General features: G+C 37.7%; 1 protein-coding gene across 2 annotated transcripts in view; it reads right to left on the reverse strand.

Moving 5' to 3' along the window:
- Window positions 1–22080, reverse strand: part of LOC124358127 (flocculation protein FLO11) — a 299990-nt gene that overhangs the window by 60021 nt on the left and 217889 nt on the right. For both annotated transcript variants that reach the window (XM_046810423.1, XM_046810431.1), the window contains exon 4: window positions 8170–8346. In XM_046810423.1, coding sequence (XP_046666379.1) covers window positions 8170–8346 — 177 coding nt within the window. The remainder of the gene's footprint in view (window positions 1–8169; window positions 8347–22080) is intronic.

The raw sequence follows: 22080 nt of genomic DNA on the forward strand, positions 1-22080 counted from the left end.
ATAACCTTAACGCAAGACAATATCAAATAATCCATCATAACATTAGAAATTGTTTTTCTTATTAACTTATACTCCTTTCCCTCCAGGACGTTTAAAAAAAGTGTGTAACATTCAATTTAATAGCATTACTGAAATTCTAAAATATAATCAAAACGTTGAGGTTTGAATCATACACATTCAGATCTTGTAGCTTACATTTTTTCCCCATACCATGATCAAAAAGAAATATGTTTACAGAATCATCCGGACAGATTACCTGAGTGTCTATATCATATAAGACTTCTAGACTACTGAACCAGCATGAAGATTATTCTCGATTTCCAATTTAATTATCTCTCCACCTATAAGTAGAAAATAAAGATATGAACTCAACGGTCCTGAGTTTTTACTCTTGTACAGAAATGAACATGATAAATCTGATATGCCTTATATAGGCTTGGAGTTAAATAATAAACAGTTGTCTATATATTGAATTGTTTAATATAAAGTTATTTTAAGGCGATCAATTTAAGGTATGTTCGATAAGGTGGCGTTATATTGGAACATTACAATTATTACAACGTAACACTTCGAAAACTATTAAAATTTTGATGGTTCCCAACAGGAACAAAATGATTACATGCAGTATTACATCATCCGTATTACATCAGTATTACAGTACATGTATTACAGTATTAATACATCAGTATTACATCAATCAAAAGTAACAAAAAGCACACATAAATAAAGTAATAAACAGTAAGTTACAACCAATACGTATAATGAAAGAAAAAAAGTCAATTTGAATTCCGTTCACCAGCATTTATTAAGGCAAGTGAATAAAGATTAACGAGTATAAAATATGTCGATATATTAAATCTAATAACATAAAGATTCTTGGGCATTATAAGGGCCAGGCATACTAACATTAAAATATATATTTCGGTTAACCGCCACGAAAATAGAATGCTATCTTTATATACTCAGTTTTAGCAGCGATGTTCGTTACATGGCATACTAACGTTAGAATAGCGTGAGGCCACACAACTTGCAACATCAGAGAACTTTACGGCACCACGCCCACATGTTTATGTTCTGTTGTGGCATTTTACTATCAAAATCCGATTACAATGGATTTACGATGAAAAGAGAAAGTTTTAATGTTATTGTGCAACTGCCAAACGTTTCCTCATTGTAGGCTGTGGAGCGGTGGAGAACCCCTTCACTCGGGCAATTATGCTGAGAAGGGAGAAAGGCTCTTTCCCTGCAACTTAATTTAGTATCTACTCACAACAAAGAGCGATTTCAGTCATTTAGTCTCTACGAACTGTACAGTTGAAGTAACTAAATTTTTAAGCAAGGAAAACCTGATAAATTAAATACTATAATTGAACGATTTCACTACTATTTGTAGCAGATCGTAAAACAAAACCTGAGAGAAGTAGAACATTTATATTTATTTCGGAATGTATGGTAATGTTTGAGTAGAACGCAACTGAATCGCTATTATTATTTCTTTGCACAAATAAATAATAGTAACCAGATCTCTTGAGCCAACCCCCACTCGCCTTGATTGCTGGCTTTTCTGATCTTCGCCAATGCATTGTTTTTGGGTAGTAGACAATTCTTGTTCCAAAGATTCATACAGATCTCAGACAAGAAGATAACGTTCAATTTATTATCGGAGCCATGGAGATTAACGTATAATACATTAAATGAGACAAGGAGATTAACGTATAGAACATGAGTTGAGACAAGAAGATTGGTATTCAGTACATTACATGACACAACGAGATTAATGTATAATACATTAAATGAGACAAGGAGATTAACGTATAGAACATGAGTTGAGACAAGAAGATTGGTATTCAGTACATTACATGACACAACGAGACTAATGTATAATACATTAAATGAGACAAGGAGATTAACGTATAGAACATGAATTGAGACAAGAAGATTGGTATTCAGTACATTACATGACACAAGGAGATTAATGTATAATACATTAAATGAGACAAGGAGATTAACGTATAGAACATGAGTTGAGACAAGAAGATTGGTATTCAGCACATTACATGACACAAGGAGATTAATGTATAATAAATTATATAAACAAGGAGATTGACTTGAATACATTAACTTGGCGTCCATTCCATTATCTGAGACAAAGAGGTTGATGTTCAATATTGTCTGAGAGGATATGCATGTTAAAGAGTTTCGACTAAATCAAAGGAACGTAACGTTGCTAAGTAATTAAAGAAACGAAAACGTATAGTTTAAGTGACGTTTGGGACGTGGACCTCACGACGAATACATATGTATACGTAAAACGAAAGGTTTATAGGTATTTTGTATAGTTTGGTTTCAGGATGTTTCCTTTTATAAGTATATCAGGATTAGCCATTTATTATAGTGATACTCTTAAATAAAGTCTCAAACTTTTATCGTCAAGTTGCTGATCTAATTTAACTTATAGAAATACACTAGATATGAGAATAACAAATTATTTTTAAAAAGTAAATGAATTAAAATTACAGAAAAATCAGGGATAACTCATATTGACTTCTGAAAGAACGCATTAAGTAGTATACAAAAACAATTTCATCTGATTAACATATAATGACAAATGTATTGTAACGCTTAAAGCAGAACAGAATTGTGTGATATTGTCGTACCAATATTGTATTCCATTAATATGATCAGAAACAGCAATACTCCATGTATGCAATTTAACAGACAAACACCATATTAAGGGATTCTGTTCACTGTGCGATTGAGCCATGTTTACCATACTGCTCATTATTGTCAGAGAGAATTACCATACAATATGCGCGGTACGTGCACATGATACCAATATTTCTGCATTCATGTCACTAAATATGCAAATCTCTTCATACAAAGTTTCAACTCAGTGTATGCACCAATCTGAAATAGTAACATTAAAATTATTATCTCAACCATTTCGCGTATAATATAACATATTTATTGTGTCACAAAAGATTGTAGTGACTTCATATACTTTAATTTTATAATATGGAGTTGTAAAAGCATGGATACTCCCATATCAACTTTTAACGAATTTAGAAAGTCCAAACTCAGTATACCTTAATATAATATAAAGTTAGTATAATATTGCAAAATATTGGGGATTTTGGGGATAACCAACGTAAACCCTCTTCGAGTCACATCCTTTCGGCGGTTATGGCTAAAGAGGATGAAATTAAATGAAGCTCTTGGTCTTATTTCCGTACAAAATGACGCATATTTCAAATTTTTAAATGCTGAAACCCGTTATATTTTGTAAATAAAATACTGAGCTAAGATTAAATAAAAATATCAAGAGCTACAAGACAAACTCAAGTTCCAAGCAGGAGGTTCTTAATAGATTGTTTTTCTTCTTTCCCTAACAAAACTACAAACTAAATTGTACAAAGACAAAGACTACTTTGGTACTTAATATTCAAAGCCAATGAAAGCCAAAGCTTGCAAATCTATATTAGCATATTTGATTTCAAATTAATACTACAAATAATTATATTAATTATAATTGTGGCGTTTGTCTCTCAAGTCAAATGGTTCATCCGAGATATTTATGACTTTATTTACAAAGTTGTTAACTTTAGTTTTATGATTAGGAGTGCAGCATATAAGGGAAGCAACCTCCTCAGTACTGTTGTAGTGCATTGGTTGGTGTCTGTGTGGTGTTTGTATTCGGTACATTTTTGTTTCGGCTGAAACCCAGAATTCCCATACCTGTGAGAAGAACACCTAATGAAAATGTCACTAATTCAGCCCCCAAATCAAGACCACATCTCTATCATATCTCGTACAATAATTCTACTAATATACTGCAAGATCTGTGAGGTGTAATCAAATTAGAAGGTAAATAATCCTCATAACTAGAGCAGCTAAAAGTAGCGCGAGAAGGATCTCACTGCCGATGCCGGAGGGAGGAAGTGTCACAGAGCCAAATTAATACTCAATCAGCGGAGACGATATCAGTGGAGGCGGGGCGGGGCGGGTCGGAGGAATTGGGTTAGAATACTCTGCGAACTCTCGACTGAAACTTCCTTTTTATTTTCTTGCTTCTGCCATAACAGTTTTCATGTTACTTGGCGTTGTTATTCTGGGTGGTTTTAGTGCTTTTCCAACATTCTATAGGGAAACAGAATGTGTATTGGATGTGGACGTAGTCTAAAAGTTTGTTATTTTGAAAGACAGCATATTTAGAATTCCCCATGTCTATATCGAATTTCAATACACACAATTGTACACGGTGTTAATTTTAAAACCCTTTGGTGTTCGTTAAGTTTGTTAGGCATTCGATCAGCGTGCCTTATATGTTTCTCCTATCCTCTCTCAACCTTCTTGCAGTTTTTTTAATAACTCATACTTTGTGTCACCACCACGCAAATACAATTTTATACGAAACTTTGAAAAATAAGAGAAAATATCAATCACTCTACGCCACTAGACAAAATCACTCTTTAGTTTGTTTTAAAACTGTATTATTTTTAAATCATCTTATTTGTATCACACAGAGACTGTACACATTTTAAATTGATCTATATGAGGAGTTTTATTTGTATTCGTTCAGTTTAGCACCCTTACCAATGACTAACTGAAAGAAATATATGTTTAACATTTTCTCAAACTCGTGTCCCCATATAGTATCTCACGAATTGAAAGCCTTGACACACACAAGACAAGACCTATGATCCAGGTTTATTACTTAGAGCGTTATTTGTCTTACACCATTTTAGCTTAACCCCTTACATAGTATATATTTAAATAAACCATCCTGACTGTCTAATTACAATGGCGTGTAACTCACTATTGCTAAGTAAAGAGTTTACAGAGTAACTTACAAAAAATTATAAGAAATGAAACTATATTATGTACACAGGCAAAGTTAGGTAAAGAATTCTCCTACAACTGAACCTCAAAAAAACACCAGAAGATAAAACCAATTATAATATTATAGATACTAAACAGATAAATATATTCACATTTTATGCCTCGTCACTACTAAATCACCACCGCTCACGCTCGAACACCTCGCACAAACCAATCTGCCACGCCCACACGATTTTCAGTGCTTGTGATGATGTCAAGGAGGAAGTACATCAACCAGCAGGCAGAAACTGTGTAAGAGTTGTTGAACATAGATGTTCAATGTACAGGAATAACCAGTCGAGCAGACCGGGTTAAGTACAGTATTTGGAAATTGTGTGTACAAGGCATCGCTTTGTTTAAGACGTGTTTACATGTTTAAGAACATTGGATGGGATTTTGAGTTCAAAGTGGGGGGAGTTGAATTTAAAATTAAAATTTTAGAGTCCTCTTAGAGTAAGCAAACATGCATAATCAAAATAAGTCAATTTATTAAATTAAATTATAATGATCTAACAGCATAGTGTAATAGTAGTACATGTTCTTTTTACAGGGTGGATTCAGCAAAATGTAAATATGTTTCTGAGGTTAGAAACAAGTCAATATCACAATTGAATATACTTTAAGCACATTTTATGATAGCACTCTCAAGACTTTGGGGACATTTAAGAGAGCACCCAAACGAGATTCATACTTCCCAAAATGTTTACAAAGAAGTAAAATGAAAGCACTACTGCGACTGAATACTAACGACCTATAGAATTTGGAGAACGCCTTGCTCGAACCTCTACTAAGTATTCCCGGGAAGTACTAGGGTGACGCAAGCACACAACACAAAGCCTTCTTTGTATTCAGAGCCTTCAACGAAACACAAGATTAAGAGAAGATGTGTCCTTGGCGGACGGACAGGTTGTGTAAGGTTATCAATGATAGGCCGCGCCAGTTGTGCGCCCAGAGGACGGGCTGTTTAACGTTGATCTTCCTTGTGTCGCAAAGGTCACCACTTGCTGCTCATTACTATTTCATCTGGTTAATAGTCTATAAATTACGTGCACGAGTTTCGAAATGAACCTTTTACGAGGGCTTCCCTTCGTACACAGCAGAGTCTAGATACAGCCTAGAACACAAGACGCAAGTCCTGAGATGTATTCCCTGGGAAAGTCAACTTCTGGTTGGTCTATACGTTCGGCCTACTATGGATACATATAAACCGATTGTCACTAAAATATGGCTACTCTATGGATGTCCAGGAGCGGCACATCACTAACCGTAAATATTGAGATAACGGAATGCAAGGGTGAATAAATAGATATAGTCTACTGTGGAGGAAATCTGCTAGGTGTTTGTGGGGCTTCCTAAATGTTAAAGGTAGTTGCTAGCCATAACATAAGGGCATGCTAACCCTGTCCGATATGACTGAAGAGGCTGATACAGAGTTGGCCTCCTCTTTTTCCAAGGTGACTGAGATATAGTGCTCGCTTTCACTCTTCATGGATCTCAACAGGAGGTGGCCCCTACCCCCAACCTTACCGATTATTCTGAATATACTGTCCCTCCAGAAGCAAGTGCAAAGGTCAATTTAGGACTAAGTATAATAAGAGGTTTACACCTTCACTTTTCGTAAGGGAACAAAAACCCTTCCTAGCAATTCATCTGTCACGGATAGCCTGTCTTGAACCCCAAAGGAAATAACATTAAGAACTCAAAAATCTAAAATCACGGCTACAAACCTGGCTTGTCCAAATCAGCCTTGCAGAGTCTGTCACTTCAACTTGGCTTGTATTTAAGATGAAACTCTGGTTACAGTTTTAACGCTGTGTTTATTCAATCTAAAATGGATCAGGAGGTAGAATATCTTTCAGTGACTATTTGTATCTCAATATTGTTGGAATGCCATTTAAAAAGAATATGCTCATAGTGTTCCTGGATTTCTAGATTAAATACCGTGAAAAGCAGCAGGTAACTGCTAGTTATAAATATTTTTTAATGTAATTATTTATTCACTGTTTAAAAATTTCATTAATAAAAAAATTAAATTACCATAACCGTCCTAGTATTATTGCTATACCGGTGTTTTAGTTTCGGTGTAAGAGAAATTTTCCAAAATAATACTTCCACCTTACAGCCTCTCCAAGGGTAGAAGATGAATAATAAATGAATAAAACACGACTGCTAGGCGGCGTCTTGCCCGTAAACCGCCGTCAATAAACAAACCACCATCACAGATGGCGCTTCTGTGCAGTTGTCGTAAAAATTGTTGTAAATGTTATCCGTTATTTTGGAAATAAATATAAATATCATTAATTACATGTAATCATTGTTTGTTTGATTCCAAATAGGGTTTAGAAGTGTATTAGCGTCGTTTTATACGGGCTGTACTTTTATAATCTCTTCTGCCACGTGTTACCACTGTTTCAAATCATGTGCAATTACTGTTCTTTAACACAAAGAATATCCTTCGGCGTGTAACAAACTACAATCGGATATAGAGACTCACCTGGTCTGTCTGTGGTAGGGCGCGACATGGTCGGCAACAGGGCTGGGGGACGTCATGCTTAGGACGAACGAACGGAGCATCCAGCTCCTCGGTGATTTCTGACAAGGACAAACTATAATCGGATATAGAGACTCACCTGGTCTGTCTGTGGTAGGGCGCGACTTGGTCGGCAACAGGGCTGGGGGACGTCATGCTTAGGACGAACGGAGCATCCAGCTCCTCGGTGATTTCTGACAAGGACAAACTATAATCGGATATAGAGACTCACCTGGTCTGTCTGTGGTAGGGCGCGACATGGTCGGCAACAGGGCTGGGGGGACGTCATGCTTAGGACGAACGGAGCATCCACCTCCTCGGTGATTTCTGACAAGGACAAACTATAATCGGATATAGAGACTCACCTGGTCTGTCTGTGGTAGGGCGCGACTTGGTCGGCAACAGGGCTGGGGGACGTCATGCTTAGGACGAACGGAGCATCCAGCTCCTCGGTGATTTCTGACAAGGACAAACTATAATCGGATATAGAGACTCACCTGGTCTGTCTGTGGTAGGGCGCGACATGGTCGGCAACAGGGCTGGGGGACGTCATGCTTAGGACGAACGGAGCATCCAGCTCCTCGGTGATTTCTGACAAGGACAAAGTATAATCGGATATAGAGACTCACCTGGTCTGTCTGCGGTAGTGCGCGACATGGTCGGCAACAGGGCTGGGGGACGTCATGCTTAGGACGAACGGAGCATCCAGCTCCTCGGTGATTTCTGACAAGGACAAAGTATAATCGGATATAGAGACTCACCTGGTCTGTCTGTGGTAGGGCGCGACATGGTCGACAACAGGGCTGGGGGACGTCATGCTTAGGACGAACGGAGCATCCAGCTCCTCGGTGATTTCCGGCTCGGGCGAACTGACTACGAGTGGCTTCTCCTGTTCGAAGAACGTCACTCGCACTTTGGACGGGTGCTTGCTTTCTGACCTGCAACATGATTATGTTACGGTAAAAAACGTTATAAATAATTATCTACACAAATGTCAATGCCAAGTTTTGTTGAATACTGAGTTTTGTTGAGTTTGTATACTGTATATCAACAAGCTTTATCCGTGCAACAAAAATTGAGTTCACATAGGAGAGGATTTTGTGGCTTTGGAATGTTCTCAGCTGGACAGGTGTCAAATCCTGTCATACTTTAGCCTCGACCGCAGCATTTCTTCTCAATTCTTTCCCACACGGATCACACGTTCCATCACAAAAATGTATGACCTATTACTTCAAAATAAGAATAAAGTAGGTGTTTTCACTATAGGCATTTGTGTTTACCTGGTTAGTCTGGTTTTTTTTATTTGATGAATAATAATTTATCCATCCAACAATATAAAATATTATTAAAATTCAATTTAAAATACTCTTCACAAAAGGCTGGACCCCAATCCAAAAGTCACCAATTTCAATAATGATGATGATAATTAATTTTTTACTCATATAATTGATGAACGATATGCGTTTATGTATACAAAACCAAAACTAGTGAGTTAATATGTGACTGAAATTTTTGTTCTGGATTATGATTAATTAGGGACTAGAATCCGGTATTTGCTGCAGTTCTCATGAATGACGAAGTTTCACAGCGTTTTGAATTGTCGCAAGCTTTTGATTTGTTAAGCACATTATGAAGTTTCAAAGTGTAATATACCGTTGAAGAATTGTGGATATCTTAATATTTCTGTTCTTGCCTACAGGAAGACGATAAAAATTAACATCTAGCATGAACCAATAATAATAAAAATTTAAAAAAGGCCCATTCCTATCCCCCTTCATTTTTATTTCCATCATTTTGTTTCTGCCGTGACGATTGCCATTTGCTATTGACCTCTGGTCAGTCGTAGGTGGTTGGTAGACGAAATGCAGACGAATTGTGACCTGTATTATGTAGTTCAGTTTTAATAATTAGTGTTGTGTATAGTTTGTTTTATTAAGTGCATGTTTTTAGAGTTAGTGAAGTTGACATACAACATGGTGTTTGTGATTCCTGACTTGGCGTGTCACAAAGCTTTGGTATGATTTGTTTAATTTAACCTAGTTTGTAATTATGTATTAGGTTAGTTATTTACCTGATGAAGAGATCAGATTTCAGATCTCGAAACGTAGTGTTACTGATTTTTTTGTTTCACTGAACGATGGCAAATGTCCGGAAAAACCTGTTTCCTTCACAAATAATATAACAGTACTGTGTAATGGTGCTTTTACCTTTACTCAATATATGGAACAGCACAAGAAACTGTGTCGTTATTGCACCAACTATCGGGACAGATTTCTGCGGGATTGTGAGAGACTTGTATTTAAAATGACGAAGGAAGAGAACTGGGTCAAATGGTTGTTACGATTTTATAGGCCGTAAACCGCCGTTTTACTGTTAGTTATCAGGTCGTCCTGCACGCGCGACCCCTGACCTTACTCGTCACCCCTAGCAGGAAAGGTCTTGGGTCACTTACACAATTACTCGGACTACAAGAGGACGATCCAGTTTGCTAACGAAGTACTAGCGTAACGAGTAGGATTTGATTACCTCACACAGTATTGATTTCACTCCCGGTAGGTTGGGTGACAATTGTAAATAATTATTCTGTATTACAAATGACAAGCTCGAGCATTAATTTGTTTAAATTTTAAACTTATGGTTTAGTAATTATTGTGGAGACAGGTTACCAACCTTGAAATATAATTAATTGTATAACAAATTTATGATTTTCATTTACTCGTAATTTGTTTTGTGTTACCTCAATTAATAATATTTCTAGTGCTAATTTTCGCTTTTATTACTTGCTAACTGTACGCTAGACAGACAGTTTGAGGCCATAAATATTAAGTATTATACACTCGTAGACTAATATACAGTCTCGCGCACTGACATGTAGTGTGCTCTCCATTTTATATGACTTATTTTTTTAATCCTATATATTTACCTAATTTTTGTTATTGTGAAATTGCTGTACACCCATTACTCTTAATACTGAAAATATTCAAACAATAAAGACAAGTAGGATTGGATAGTAAATATGAATGTGGATAACTACGTCCATAGGTATGTGTCTCGTATATACCAGGCAGCTATCGGATCTCTAGAAACACAGAACTACGGCATTCCAACAAATTCCTGATTGAATATACACTAAGTAATCAAACATCAGAGCACAATAAACCTAGAAATTGACTAATTTACATATGTTTTAACAATTAATTTGGCAAATTTTTACCAGCAGAGGAAATATTATTCTCTTGAAGACGATTGGACAGATATTTAATTCCAAAAACAGCCAGCCTATCTTCAAATTCATTCCATAGCCAACCAATTTCTTTATGCAAGTTAAATTCTGATTGAACAATATTAGTGGTTGCAAGGCTGGGCACTGATTGTATTTTTGCAATAATACTTACTTTATATAATCTAAACATCGTTACACTAAAACTAAAATGTTTTGTTCATTGGGAAAACTGGGTGGATAAAAACCTATTCTGATGGACAGGTATGATTCGTCAAGTATAGTTTAGCTTATAATTCTATACTTTCAATATTCACGTAAAGAAACTATAAAAAAAGATTAAGAAAAACTGGACACATCGATTTACTAATACCCTACACTTATATAGTGAATATGTGTTCTTTACGACATTTTGTATGTATTTATACTCCTTTCTGCTTATATTTCAGTGCAATAAACTCCAAAAATATGAACGCCAAACCTGTAGCATAGTGTAACAACGATACCCGACGGACGAGGGCGGCGCCGAAGTACGCCCTGAGCCAGTCACAATGACCGCAGATCGATCCACGTATCAACAATAGAGGACGATACCCGTCTGCTGACAGCCCAACTCTACAATAGAATCACAGGCCGCATCGCTCATTGTCACCATGTCTGCAATTTGGTCCAGAACACCACCCTCACGTACATTGCCCAGCGGAATGTTACAATGTCGCTTGTCCGAGGTCAGCTCATTGTCACCATGTCTGCAATTTGGTCCACTACACCACCCTCACGTACATTGCCCAGCGGAATGTTACAATGTCGCTTGTCCGAGGTCAGCTCATTGTCACCATGTCTGCAATTCGGTCCACTACACCACCCTCACGTATATTGCCCAGCGGAATGTTACAATGTCGCTTGTCCGAGGTCAGCTCATTGTCACCATGTCTGCTAGTTGGTCCAGAACACCACCCTCACGTACATTGCCCAGCGGAATGTTACAATGTCGCTTGTCCGAGGTCAGCTCATTGTCACCATGTCTGCAATTTGGTCCACTACACCACCCTCACGTACATTGCCCAGCGGAATGTTACAATGTCGCTTGTCCGAGGTCAGCTCATTGTCACCATGTCTGCAATTTGGTCCACTACACCACCCTCACGTACATTGCCCAGCGGAATGTTACAATGTCGCTTGTCCGAGGTCAGCTCATTGTCACCATGTCTGCAATTTGGTCCAGAACACCACCCTCACGTATATTGCCCAGCGGAATGTTACAATGTCGTTTGTCCGAGGTCAGCTCATTGTCACCATGTCTGCAATTCGGTCCACTACACCACCCTCACGTACATTGCCCAGCGGAATGTTACAATGTCGCTTGTCCGAGGTCAGCTCATTGTCACCATGTCTGCTAGTTGGTCCAGAACACCACCCTCACGTACATTGCCCAGCGGAATGTTACAATGTCGCTTGTCCGAGGTCAGCTCATTGTCACCATGTCTGCAATTTGGTCCACTACACCACCCTCACGTACATTGCCCAGCGGAATGTTACAATGTCGCTTGTCCGAGGTCAGCTCATTGTCACCATGTCTGCAATTTGGTCCAGTACAACCACCCTCACGTACATTGCCCAGCGGAATGTTACAATGTCGCTTGTCCGAGGTCAGCTCATTGTCACCATGTCTGCAATTCGGTCCACTACACCACCCTCACGTACATTGCCCAGCGGAATGTTACAATGTCGCTTGTCCGAGGTCAGCTCATTGTCACCATGTCTGCAATTTGGTCCAGAACACCACCCTCACGTACATTGCCCAGCGGAATGTTACAATGTCGCTTGTCCGAGGTCAGCTCATTGTCACCATGTCTGCAATTCGGTCCACTACACCACCCTCACGTACATTGCCCAGCGGAATGTTACAATGTCGCTTGTCCGAGGTCAGCTCATTGTCACCATGTCTGCAATTTGGTCCAGTACAACCACCCTCACGTACATTGCCCAGCGGAATGTTACAATGTCGCTTGTCCGAGGTCAGCTCATTGTCACCATGTCTGCAATTTGGTCCAGTACAACCACCCTCACGTACATTGCCCAGCGGAATGTTACAATGTCGCTTGTCCGAGGTCAGCTCATTGTCACCATGTCTGCAATTCGGTCCACTACACCACCCTCACGTACATTGCCCAGCGGAATGTTACAATGTCGCTTGTCCGAGGTCAGCTCATTGTCACCATGTCTGCAATTTGGTCCAGAACACCACCCTCACGTACATTGCCCAGCGGAATGTTACAATGTCGCTTGTCCGAGGTCAGCTCATTGTCACCATGTCTACAATTCGGTCCACTACACCACCCTCACGTACATTGCCCAGCGGAATGTTACAATGTCGCTTGTCCGAGGTCAGCTCATTGTCACCATGTCTGCAATTTGGTCCAGTACACCACCCTCACGTACATTGCCCAGCGGAATGTTACAATGTCGCTTGTCCGAGGTCAGCTCATTGTCACCATGTCTGCAAGTTGGTCCAGTACAACCACCCTCACGTACATTGCCCAGCGGAATGTTACACTGTCGCTTGTCCGAGGTCAGCTCATTGTCACCATGTCTGCAAGTTGGTCCAGTACAACCACCCTCACGTGCACGGCCCAGCGGAATGTTGAAATGTCGCTTGTCCAAGGCCAGCTCATTGTCACGATGTCTGTAATTTGGTCTAGAACACCACCCTCACGTACTTTGCCAAGCGGAATGTTGCATGGTCGCTTGCCCGAGGTCAGCTCATTGGCACAGACCAGAGAGGTAATAAGTGTAATCCTTTTGATTATAGGTTGAGTTTTAGAAAAGTGTTTTTGAAAATGGTGCATGACACAGTCTATTATTAGTTAGTTATTCCTAATGGTATCTCTAACTGAAAAAACATGCACACACTTTTTATACAGCAAGACTGGCAATGGTTTTAGACGAAGACGAGGAAATGCCGCATATTCCCAGAAAAATCTGAGATAGAACTCGTCTTTTGAAGCTAAAACAAAAATATTACACAAATATTACTTTGGGCAAAAAGCAGTGTCTAGGCTTTTTCACAATGGTTCGTACGTACATAATAATAACTTTGATTGTGAGACTTCTTGCTGGTGCGGTGCAAATGAATGCACCCTTTTCAAGATTTACAATAAACTGCAGGATTTAGACAAAGCAATTATTTTATCTTTAAAATACACTGTAATCCAATAAAGGCGACGAGCTTCGTAAGAGGATCTCAGCCTGCATGTAACTCTGGGAGTATACATCAATGAATATTGAACTTAGTAACAAAATCTTAAAATAACGCTTTCTTTACTCGATAATAAAATGCATTGGTCCAACTTTGTTTGCATTGTCCGCAGTAACTGTATTTAATCACGAATTTAACAATTAATCAATAAACAGTTTAACACTCAATGTTCACACCACGGTTAAGCATGACTCAAGAATGAGGAAGGACTATTGTGGTTATATTGATGGACTCCGACACATTACACGGAGTAAGGGTTCCCTAATGCAATAAAACTAACCGGTTTACGCTAAGAAGGATCACAGTTTACAACGTTTACTTACACAGATTTTACACTAATTCTTGTCATCACCATGCACTTTGGTCAGAAATAAAATGTCATGTTGACGTACGCAATTGACGCAGTCCTTAGTGGCGGTGTTCGCAGATACGTGTTTGTTTGTCCACTGTTTACCGCACTTAGGTTGCTGTTAACTGAAGTACAGAGAGTACATTGTCCTCGCGCCATTTGGCACTGTTCACACGCCAGTGGCCATTTTAGAACTGTCAAAAATCCCATTCCACCAATGGCAATTTTTACGAGGATGATGTAAACGTTTGCCGGGGCTTCCTACCCAAGAGACCTGTACCCCCACTTGCCCACCAACGGTCCAGTGAGCAGCTGCATAAAACATTATTGTCGTTCACATGATGTGGTGAGTTGTTTGCAACAACGACAGAAGTGACGGCTGCATAAATAATAACGGATGTAGCCAGGAAGTGAGTTGCACAGGCGATGTCATCTGCATAATGAAGGGTTCCTTGACTCTTGCACTTCTTCTGGCAGGAGACTATTGATGAGGTGGCAGAAACACGGATGACCCATCTAGTTAACAAGGGGTTTTCAACTGGGTTCTCGCTTTAGTTAAAATCTTATTATTAAACACCGGACTAATAAATTATGATTTAATTACAGTAGAAAATTTAATACGTAGAAAAATAAAATGCAATAGAGAAAAATTTAACTATTAGACATGTATAAATAATGATTTACATATAATAGACAATAAATGATTGCAGGCTAATGAACAAAATCTCGAGTAGAAACAGACCATTATTTGTAACATTTTGCTTAAAAATAAATTGTATAAGCTTTAATATATGGGAAAAAGTCTTTGCACAAGTAACAAGATTTTTATATAGACCATTGAAATCGGGAGCGACGACATTAATACGATTAATATGATATCTAAAAGATTCGACAAATTTAAATGTTATTTGGTACTGATGTTACCCTACGTGCATAATTTAAAAAAATAATGAATTTGAACTTTTGGAAAGCACTTTGGCCAATACCATAAAATTATGAATTGTGGTATTGCTTTAAATTTTCTTACTTATCGCAAAAACGAAGAGGAAATTCGTAAATTGTATTTGTTATCCGGTGAGTATACAGTATGGTAATTGCTGTATATCAATTGAATGTACCGGTACATAAAATGTTAGCATTATCAATAAATTAGCTAATCAGCTAATGATTTTCTTAAATCAAAAACTCTGTGTGGATAAAGCAAAATTATGATGCTTGTGATAACTATTCACTTTGTTATTACGATACACATTTTCATTAAGTAATCTATAAATTTTTATGGTTACAAAAAAATTAACATAAAAAGCTTTTTAGACTGGTTTTGGGAATTATTTTTTTTATTAATTGAAACTTTTAGAGCATCGCTGAGATGGTTTCTGCGGGGAGTTTTTGAGAAACTTCGTATCACGTATAGATTTCGAGCGTAACGAATAAATTACGTACGTTATCTGTTTCAACAAAAGGAAAATTATATTTAGGCATTTTGCTAACACTAAAAGTTCCTAATAAAAAGTGCTTTTGTAGGTCTGATAAATTGTGTAGAGCCTTACCTAAGGACAGTGTTATCAATTCAGTTTATCGCTATACTGTGCTCCCGGCGCCGAGTGTGAATGTATATGAATATTGCTTACAATCCGCTGTTCTCTTATAGTTCTATCGGTACCAGCCGCTACCATAAACAAGGCTTTACTATCTGATATTATAATAATGTGTTACGATAGTAAGTTTTCGATACCACGATTTCATGTGAAACTTTTAATTTATGTGTATAATCAAGACGAAGTTCGAAAGTGATTGTTTTCAAATAAAACATCTGATAGTATTTATGACATAATATCTTATTTTTCACACTACAAGCATGTAACTTTTGAGAGCAAAGATATACACGCTCGACATCAAGACGAATACGCATGCGTACGTTGTGTGTTCGTGTACGCATGTACAGCACTGAAGTATATAATCTATGGTACTACTGCTAATCCTCCCAAACTAAATCAAAATCGGAAACCCATCATCTTGTAAGAATGTGATTTCATTACATTGTAAGAATTTGATCTCATCATCTTGTAAGAATTTGATTTCATCATCTTGTAAGAATTTGATCTCATCATCTTGTAAGAATGTGATGATCACATTGTTTTTTTTTCATTGCTCTACATAAATCTGTGCCAAATCTTTAATTCGTGAAGTAATGTTCCACAATCATGTCTATACTTCATACTATCAGGATCGTGTGAAAGACATGGACTCCTGCTCCCAGCTCGGTACAGTCCGTGATGGCATCCTCTGTTCACGCTACGAGGGCAGGTCGTGACGGGGATATCGCTGATGTACGGCAACCACCGCCGCGCAGCCTCCGTAAAGTGCACCGTCACTAGACGCAATGGAAGCGCCTTCATTACGGCATGGGAAAGCGACTGGAAATAAGTACGTAGAGGTTTCATAGCTGTGTATTCCCTTGGCTGGTTTTGATGCCAGAAATAAAACATACACTGCAATCTTGCAAGTCAATTTATGGATTTCAATGTTTTCCCATACCTCTTTCTCCTGTTGGACATTGCAGTAGGAAGATGGAAGCTTTGATATAACATCAGTGATATAACCTATCCCTGGAGAGGCAACTTTTTCTCGTGAAGGAGTTAGAGTACAAGAAGCATCAGGATATAGCTATATGACTGATAACAGATGATAACCCTGTTTCTCATACTTCAATAAGAAAGGTAAACCAAGAACAACCTCGCCTTTCTTGCTATTGAGACTGGTCTCATAAATTACCATTCTAATTTTAAAATTTGCGTTTTTGACAGCCTCTTAGTCGATTTCTCACTTTTTCTAACCTTTCCTACAATACTAAGATAATATCAAATTAAGTAATACAGTAATTTTAATAATACTCAACAACTTTTTAATTAACATTGCAACAAATTTCTCATACACCTATTTAACTTAACAGAAAGAAGCTCTAGAAGAAACTAACAAGAACGTGCTAATGAAAGGAACTTTCTGGAAGTAAGTTAGTGGCATGGTTTGTTTATCTTATCTCGCACGCTAGGTGACCGCGACTTCCTATACCGCCTGACCTGAACCACCGGCACTTGTTGCTGCTATATCTGATCCTGTTGTGATAATTACACGGTTGTTAGCCTTATCTTATCCGACGTTTCTAAAGGGATAAAACATTCCGAGAATAATAATCGTCCAAGGAGGAAGAAGCAAGTAATTACTTCAAACTCAACTCGGCTAGAGTTGAGCTTGCTTTATGAGCGATGAATGAATCAATTTATCCCGAGTCTCATTAAAACTTCAACAATGCTTCAGCCACCGAAATAATCTGCAGGGTTTTAATTGTAGAGAAATTTGTGTTATAATTAAAAACACAAAACAATCTTCCATAAAATCTTTTTCCTTTTTAGAACTTCATATTTTTACTCAGATTATATTGAAGGTATTATTTATCACTACAAAGTTATGTCCGATATTAATTCTTGTTTCCAGACAAAATATTAAAATGTTCGTTTTTGAGTCAAATGTTGATATAGAAAGTACAATAGGCTATGTATTACAGTTTAGATTAATCATAATGTAAAGCATGTCAGTACGGTTCATGGAGTTCTCATGTATCACTATATTGTTTACTAGTGATGGAAACAACCGATTGAAAACAACTGATTCATTCAGTTTTTTGGAAAAACCAGATTCAATCAGTTGGAGTTTTCATCTCGGTTGAATTTTTAATCCAGTTGTTTTGTTCAAATGAGTAAAACCACTTGGGCAATTTCAGTCATTTATTAACTCGTTCAGTAACTCCTTTGATTTAACTCTATGGACTGTTTTCATTCAGTAACTAAGTGAGTGAATCCAGTCAACTGCATTCTATCGGTGTTTTACTGAAACTGCTCTAAACTCTTGAATAGGATGAACTGTTCCACCAGTTGCTAGTATGTAGTAATCCTCGGGCTTTCGATTTAAAGTAAAGAAGATGCATTAACTATGTCACTGAAAGTGAACATCCATAATTTAATAATATAACCGTAATTGGGAGTCACTTTTTAATTTCCACCCTATATAATTTGCTGTGCTGTTAATATAACGGAATTTAGTTTATTTAATATAGTGCAGTGTCAATTTACTGTCAAATGCAATAATTACTTAATTGAACTTAATTTCATTTCGCAATTTCTGTATTTGTTTGCTAATTGAATCTGAAAGTAACCACGAAACATAAACGTGTTTTCAATCAATTGTTTCATTCGCCTAAAAGAGAACCGATTGAATAAAAAAACAACCGACATTCAATCACTACTGTTTATTGCCGGTGCCGAGCTATAATCAACACCGTCTATCAACAGGTAGAAGACAGAATATCGTGAACGTCACTATCAGCAACCCCATTATCATCGGAGTGACGTCACGAGACAACGCCCATCGCCCGTGACCATCCCGCTTCTATTGTCTACAGCAGATGAAGATAAGAGATGCAGTGATGTACTCACTATCTATATTCAGTACTTCCTCGATGGTGTTGATGTACATAACCAGTACAGATATAATAAAACACTAATTTAAGCCGGGCTATAATCAGTACCATTGTCTATCAACAGTTAGAAGACAGAATCTCATGAACGTCACTATCAGCAACCCCATTATCAACGGAGTGACGTCACAGACAACGCCCATCGCTCGTGACCATCCAGCTTCTATTGTCTACAGCAGATGAAGATAAGAGATGCAGTGATGTACTCACTATCTATATTCAGTACTTCCTCGATGGTGTTGATGTACATAACCAGTACAGATATAATAAAAACACTAGTTTAAGCCGGGCTATATTGAAGCACTATATTATTCTACAGCAAACCGTCTCTTTAGTTCGGAAGGTCCCAAATAAATTCGGTGGATCTGAATTTAGTAAATGTCACTTGGAGAGAGTAGGAAGGCTGTAATGCATATTCTACGTTCATTGAATACTCCAGTGAGGAATAAGCACATATGGTACTCTAAACCTTCATAAAAGTCCGCGGGACTCACAACCGCCATGAATATTTACAGTGTTCGTCACATCCTGCAATAGACGTTCCATAATATCATAAGGGCCCTACAATGCCAATTATATAGATAACTTTGGTTTTATGTCACAGTCATTTTAGCATTAATTTTACCGTTACTACTGCACCGTATATATACATGTTTAGCGATTATTAACTTTTTAATTTTACGATAACCCAAAACTTTTCATATTTTATAGTAAGTATCTGTATCATTAAACGACATGAAATGTATTATTTTAATACATAAAAAAACATTTAGTATACATGGAGATTTTATCCCGTGTACCAGATCTGTTCATAACAAACAAATTATAAATAAAACACCGCTTAATTGTTTTAAAAATATTTTGCGTAAGAAGGAAAGTACGTTTTAATAAAATTAGCTTTTGAAGCTCAATGATTTACTTCATAATGACATGAACTTAGTTAAAAAAAACGAATAAAAGCACTTGATTAATATGGCATATTACTCAGTAATTCTTTTAAACGGGCAATACAAGTTTGTTACTAAACAATCTATGGCTGTATGTCAATTATTTTGTGTATTATTACTCAATATATTATTCTTTACGTAACAAATTCACATGGTTCGGAAACCACGTTTACTGTACAGAGCTATTTGTTCAATTAGTAACCTTAATTTGAAGCCTGAATAAATTAAAATGAATACACGCGATAGTGGTTAGGCTTATCTGCGTTGAGGTTCGTTCTTGAATAATGTATTGTAGCGACTCATCGCTTTGTAGGTCTCAGTTAACTAGACACTTTATCTAGACGCAGCTCAACATGTTGCTTTTGAGTGTACTAAGCTTTGTGTATTTTTTACAGTACAAAACACGGGCGGGTAGGTTTTGTTCACTCAAACACAATCCCCGGAGATTAACCCGCTGATCGATATGCAATCAGGGATTGTAATTAACGCTTTTATTGATCAATCGGCTTTGTGTGTTCTTCTACAGGTCCTGCATAAAAAGCACGTCTAGTGCAAAGTTCACTTAAGCCAAACATGTGAAACGAAATTTCAGTGTAAAATTTGAATTTTTATGCCTTTTGTATGTACAAGTTAGGAGTACGCCCTACCATATATCACGTAACAGGTTGCATGGCAATCTTCAAGTAAATAAGTTATTATTGACAGAGAAGGACAGGCAATCATAATACAAAGAAATTTGAACATTCCGTCAGTTAATAAAAAGAAACTGGGTTAGTCTACTGAGTGGTAGACTTCCATGACACTCCGTTAAATTCCGAGACTAGACATGCACCGTTACAGAACTCATTATTGTCAATGTAGAAATGAAGTCTACAAATAAAGTATTCCTCGAGATATCTTGCTACATGATACATTCACATCTTTGTTCATTAAATTGGGATTTATATCAGTGGTTAAATAATAAAAGTCTATATACAAGGTTCCCATAAAATAATATTGTACTGAGTTAGTTAGGCTACGTGTATTAATATGTCACATGTTAAAATCTGTTATTCTTGTACTGGAATTGTTTAAAGATTTATATCAATGTAAAAATAATCGCTAACGCTAAACCAAATCCTATGGATGGATATCTTGCAATTTTTCAAGACATACAAGTGGAAGGGTTCTCTAACGCTCAGCCATTAAGGGTCTATTCAATACTTGTGAATACGAAAACTACAATTTCTGCTAACCCATCGAGACCAAAGTTGGTGTCACAATAGGAAGGGTTCTCTAACGCTCAGCCATTAAGGGTCTATTCAATACTTGTGAAGACGAAAACTACAATTTCTGCTAACCCATCGAGACCAAAGTTGGTGTCTCAATAGGAAGGGTTCTCTAACGCTCAGCCATTAAGGGTCTATTCAATGCTTGTGAATACGAAAACTACAATTTCTGCTAACCCATCGAGACCAAAGTTGGTTGTCACAATAGGAAGGGTTCTCTAACGCTCAGCCATTAAGGGTCTATTCAATACTTGTGAATACGAAAACTACAATTTCTGCTAACCCATCGAGACCAAAGTTGGTGTCACAATAGGAAGGGTTCTCTAACGCTCAGCCATTAAGGGTCTATTCAATACTTGTGAAGACGAAAACTACAATTTCTGCTAACCCATCGAGACCAAAGTTGGTGTCACAATAGGAAGGGTTCCCTAACGCTCAGCCATTAAGGGTCTATTCAATACTTGTGAATACGAAAACTACAATTTCTGCTAACCCATCGAGACCAAAGTTGGTGTCACAATAGGAAGGGTTCTCTAACGCTCAGCCATTAAGGGTCTATTCAATACTTGTGAAGACGAAAACTACAATTTCTGCTAACCCATCGAGACCAAAGTTGGTGTCACAATAGGAAGGGTTCTCTAACGCTCAGCCATTAAGGGTCTATTCAATACTTGTGAATACGAAAACTACAACTTCTGCTAACCCATCGAGACCAAAGTTGGTGTCACAATAGGAAGGGTTCTCTAACGCTCAGCCATTAAGGGTCTGTTCAATACTTGTGAATACGAAAACTACAATTTCTGCTAACCCATCGAGACCAAAGTTGGTGTCAGAATAGGAAGGGTTCTCTAACGCTCAGCCATTAAGGGTCTGTTCAATACTTGTGAATACGAAAACTACAACTTCTGCTAACCCATCGAGACCAAAGTTGGTGTCACAATAGGAAGGGTTCTCTAACGCTCAGCCATTAAGGGTCTGTTCAATACTTGTGAATACGAAAACTACAATTTCTGCTAACCCATCGAGACCAAAGTTGGTGTCAGAATAGGAAGGGTTCTCTAACGCTCAGCCATTAAGGGTCTATTCAATACTTGT

Source organism: Homalodisca vitripennis, chromosome 1 (assembly GCF_021130785.1).
Source record: "Homalodisca vitripennis isolate AUS2020 chromosome 1, UT_GWSS_2.1, whole genome shotgun sequence".
Lineage (NCBI taxonomy): Eukaryota > Metazoa > Arthropoda > Insecta > Hemiptera > Cicadellidae > Homalodisca > Homalodisca vitripennis.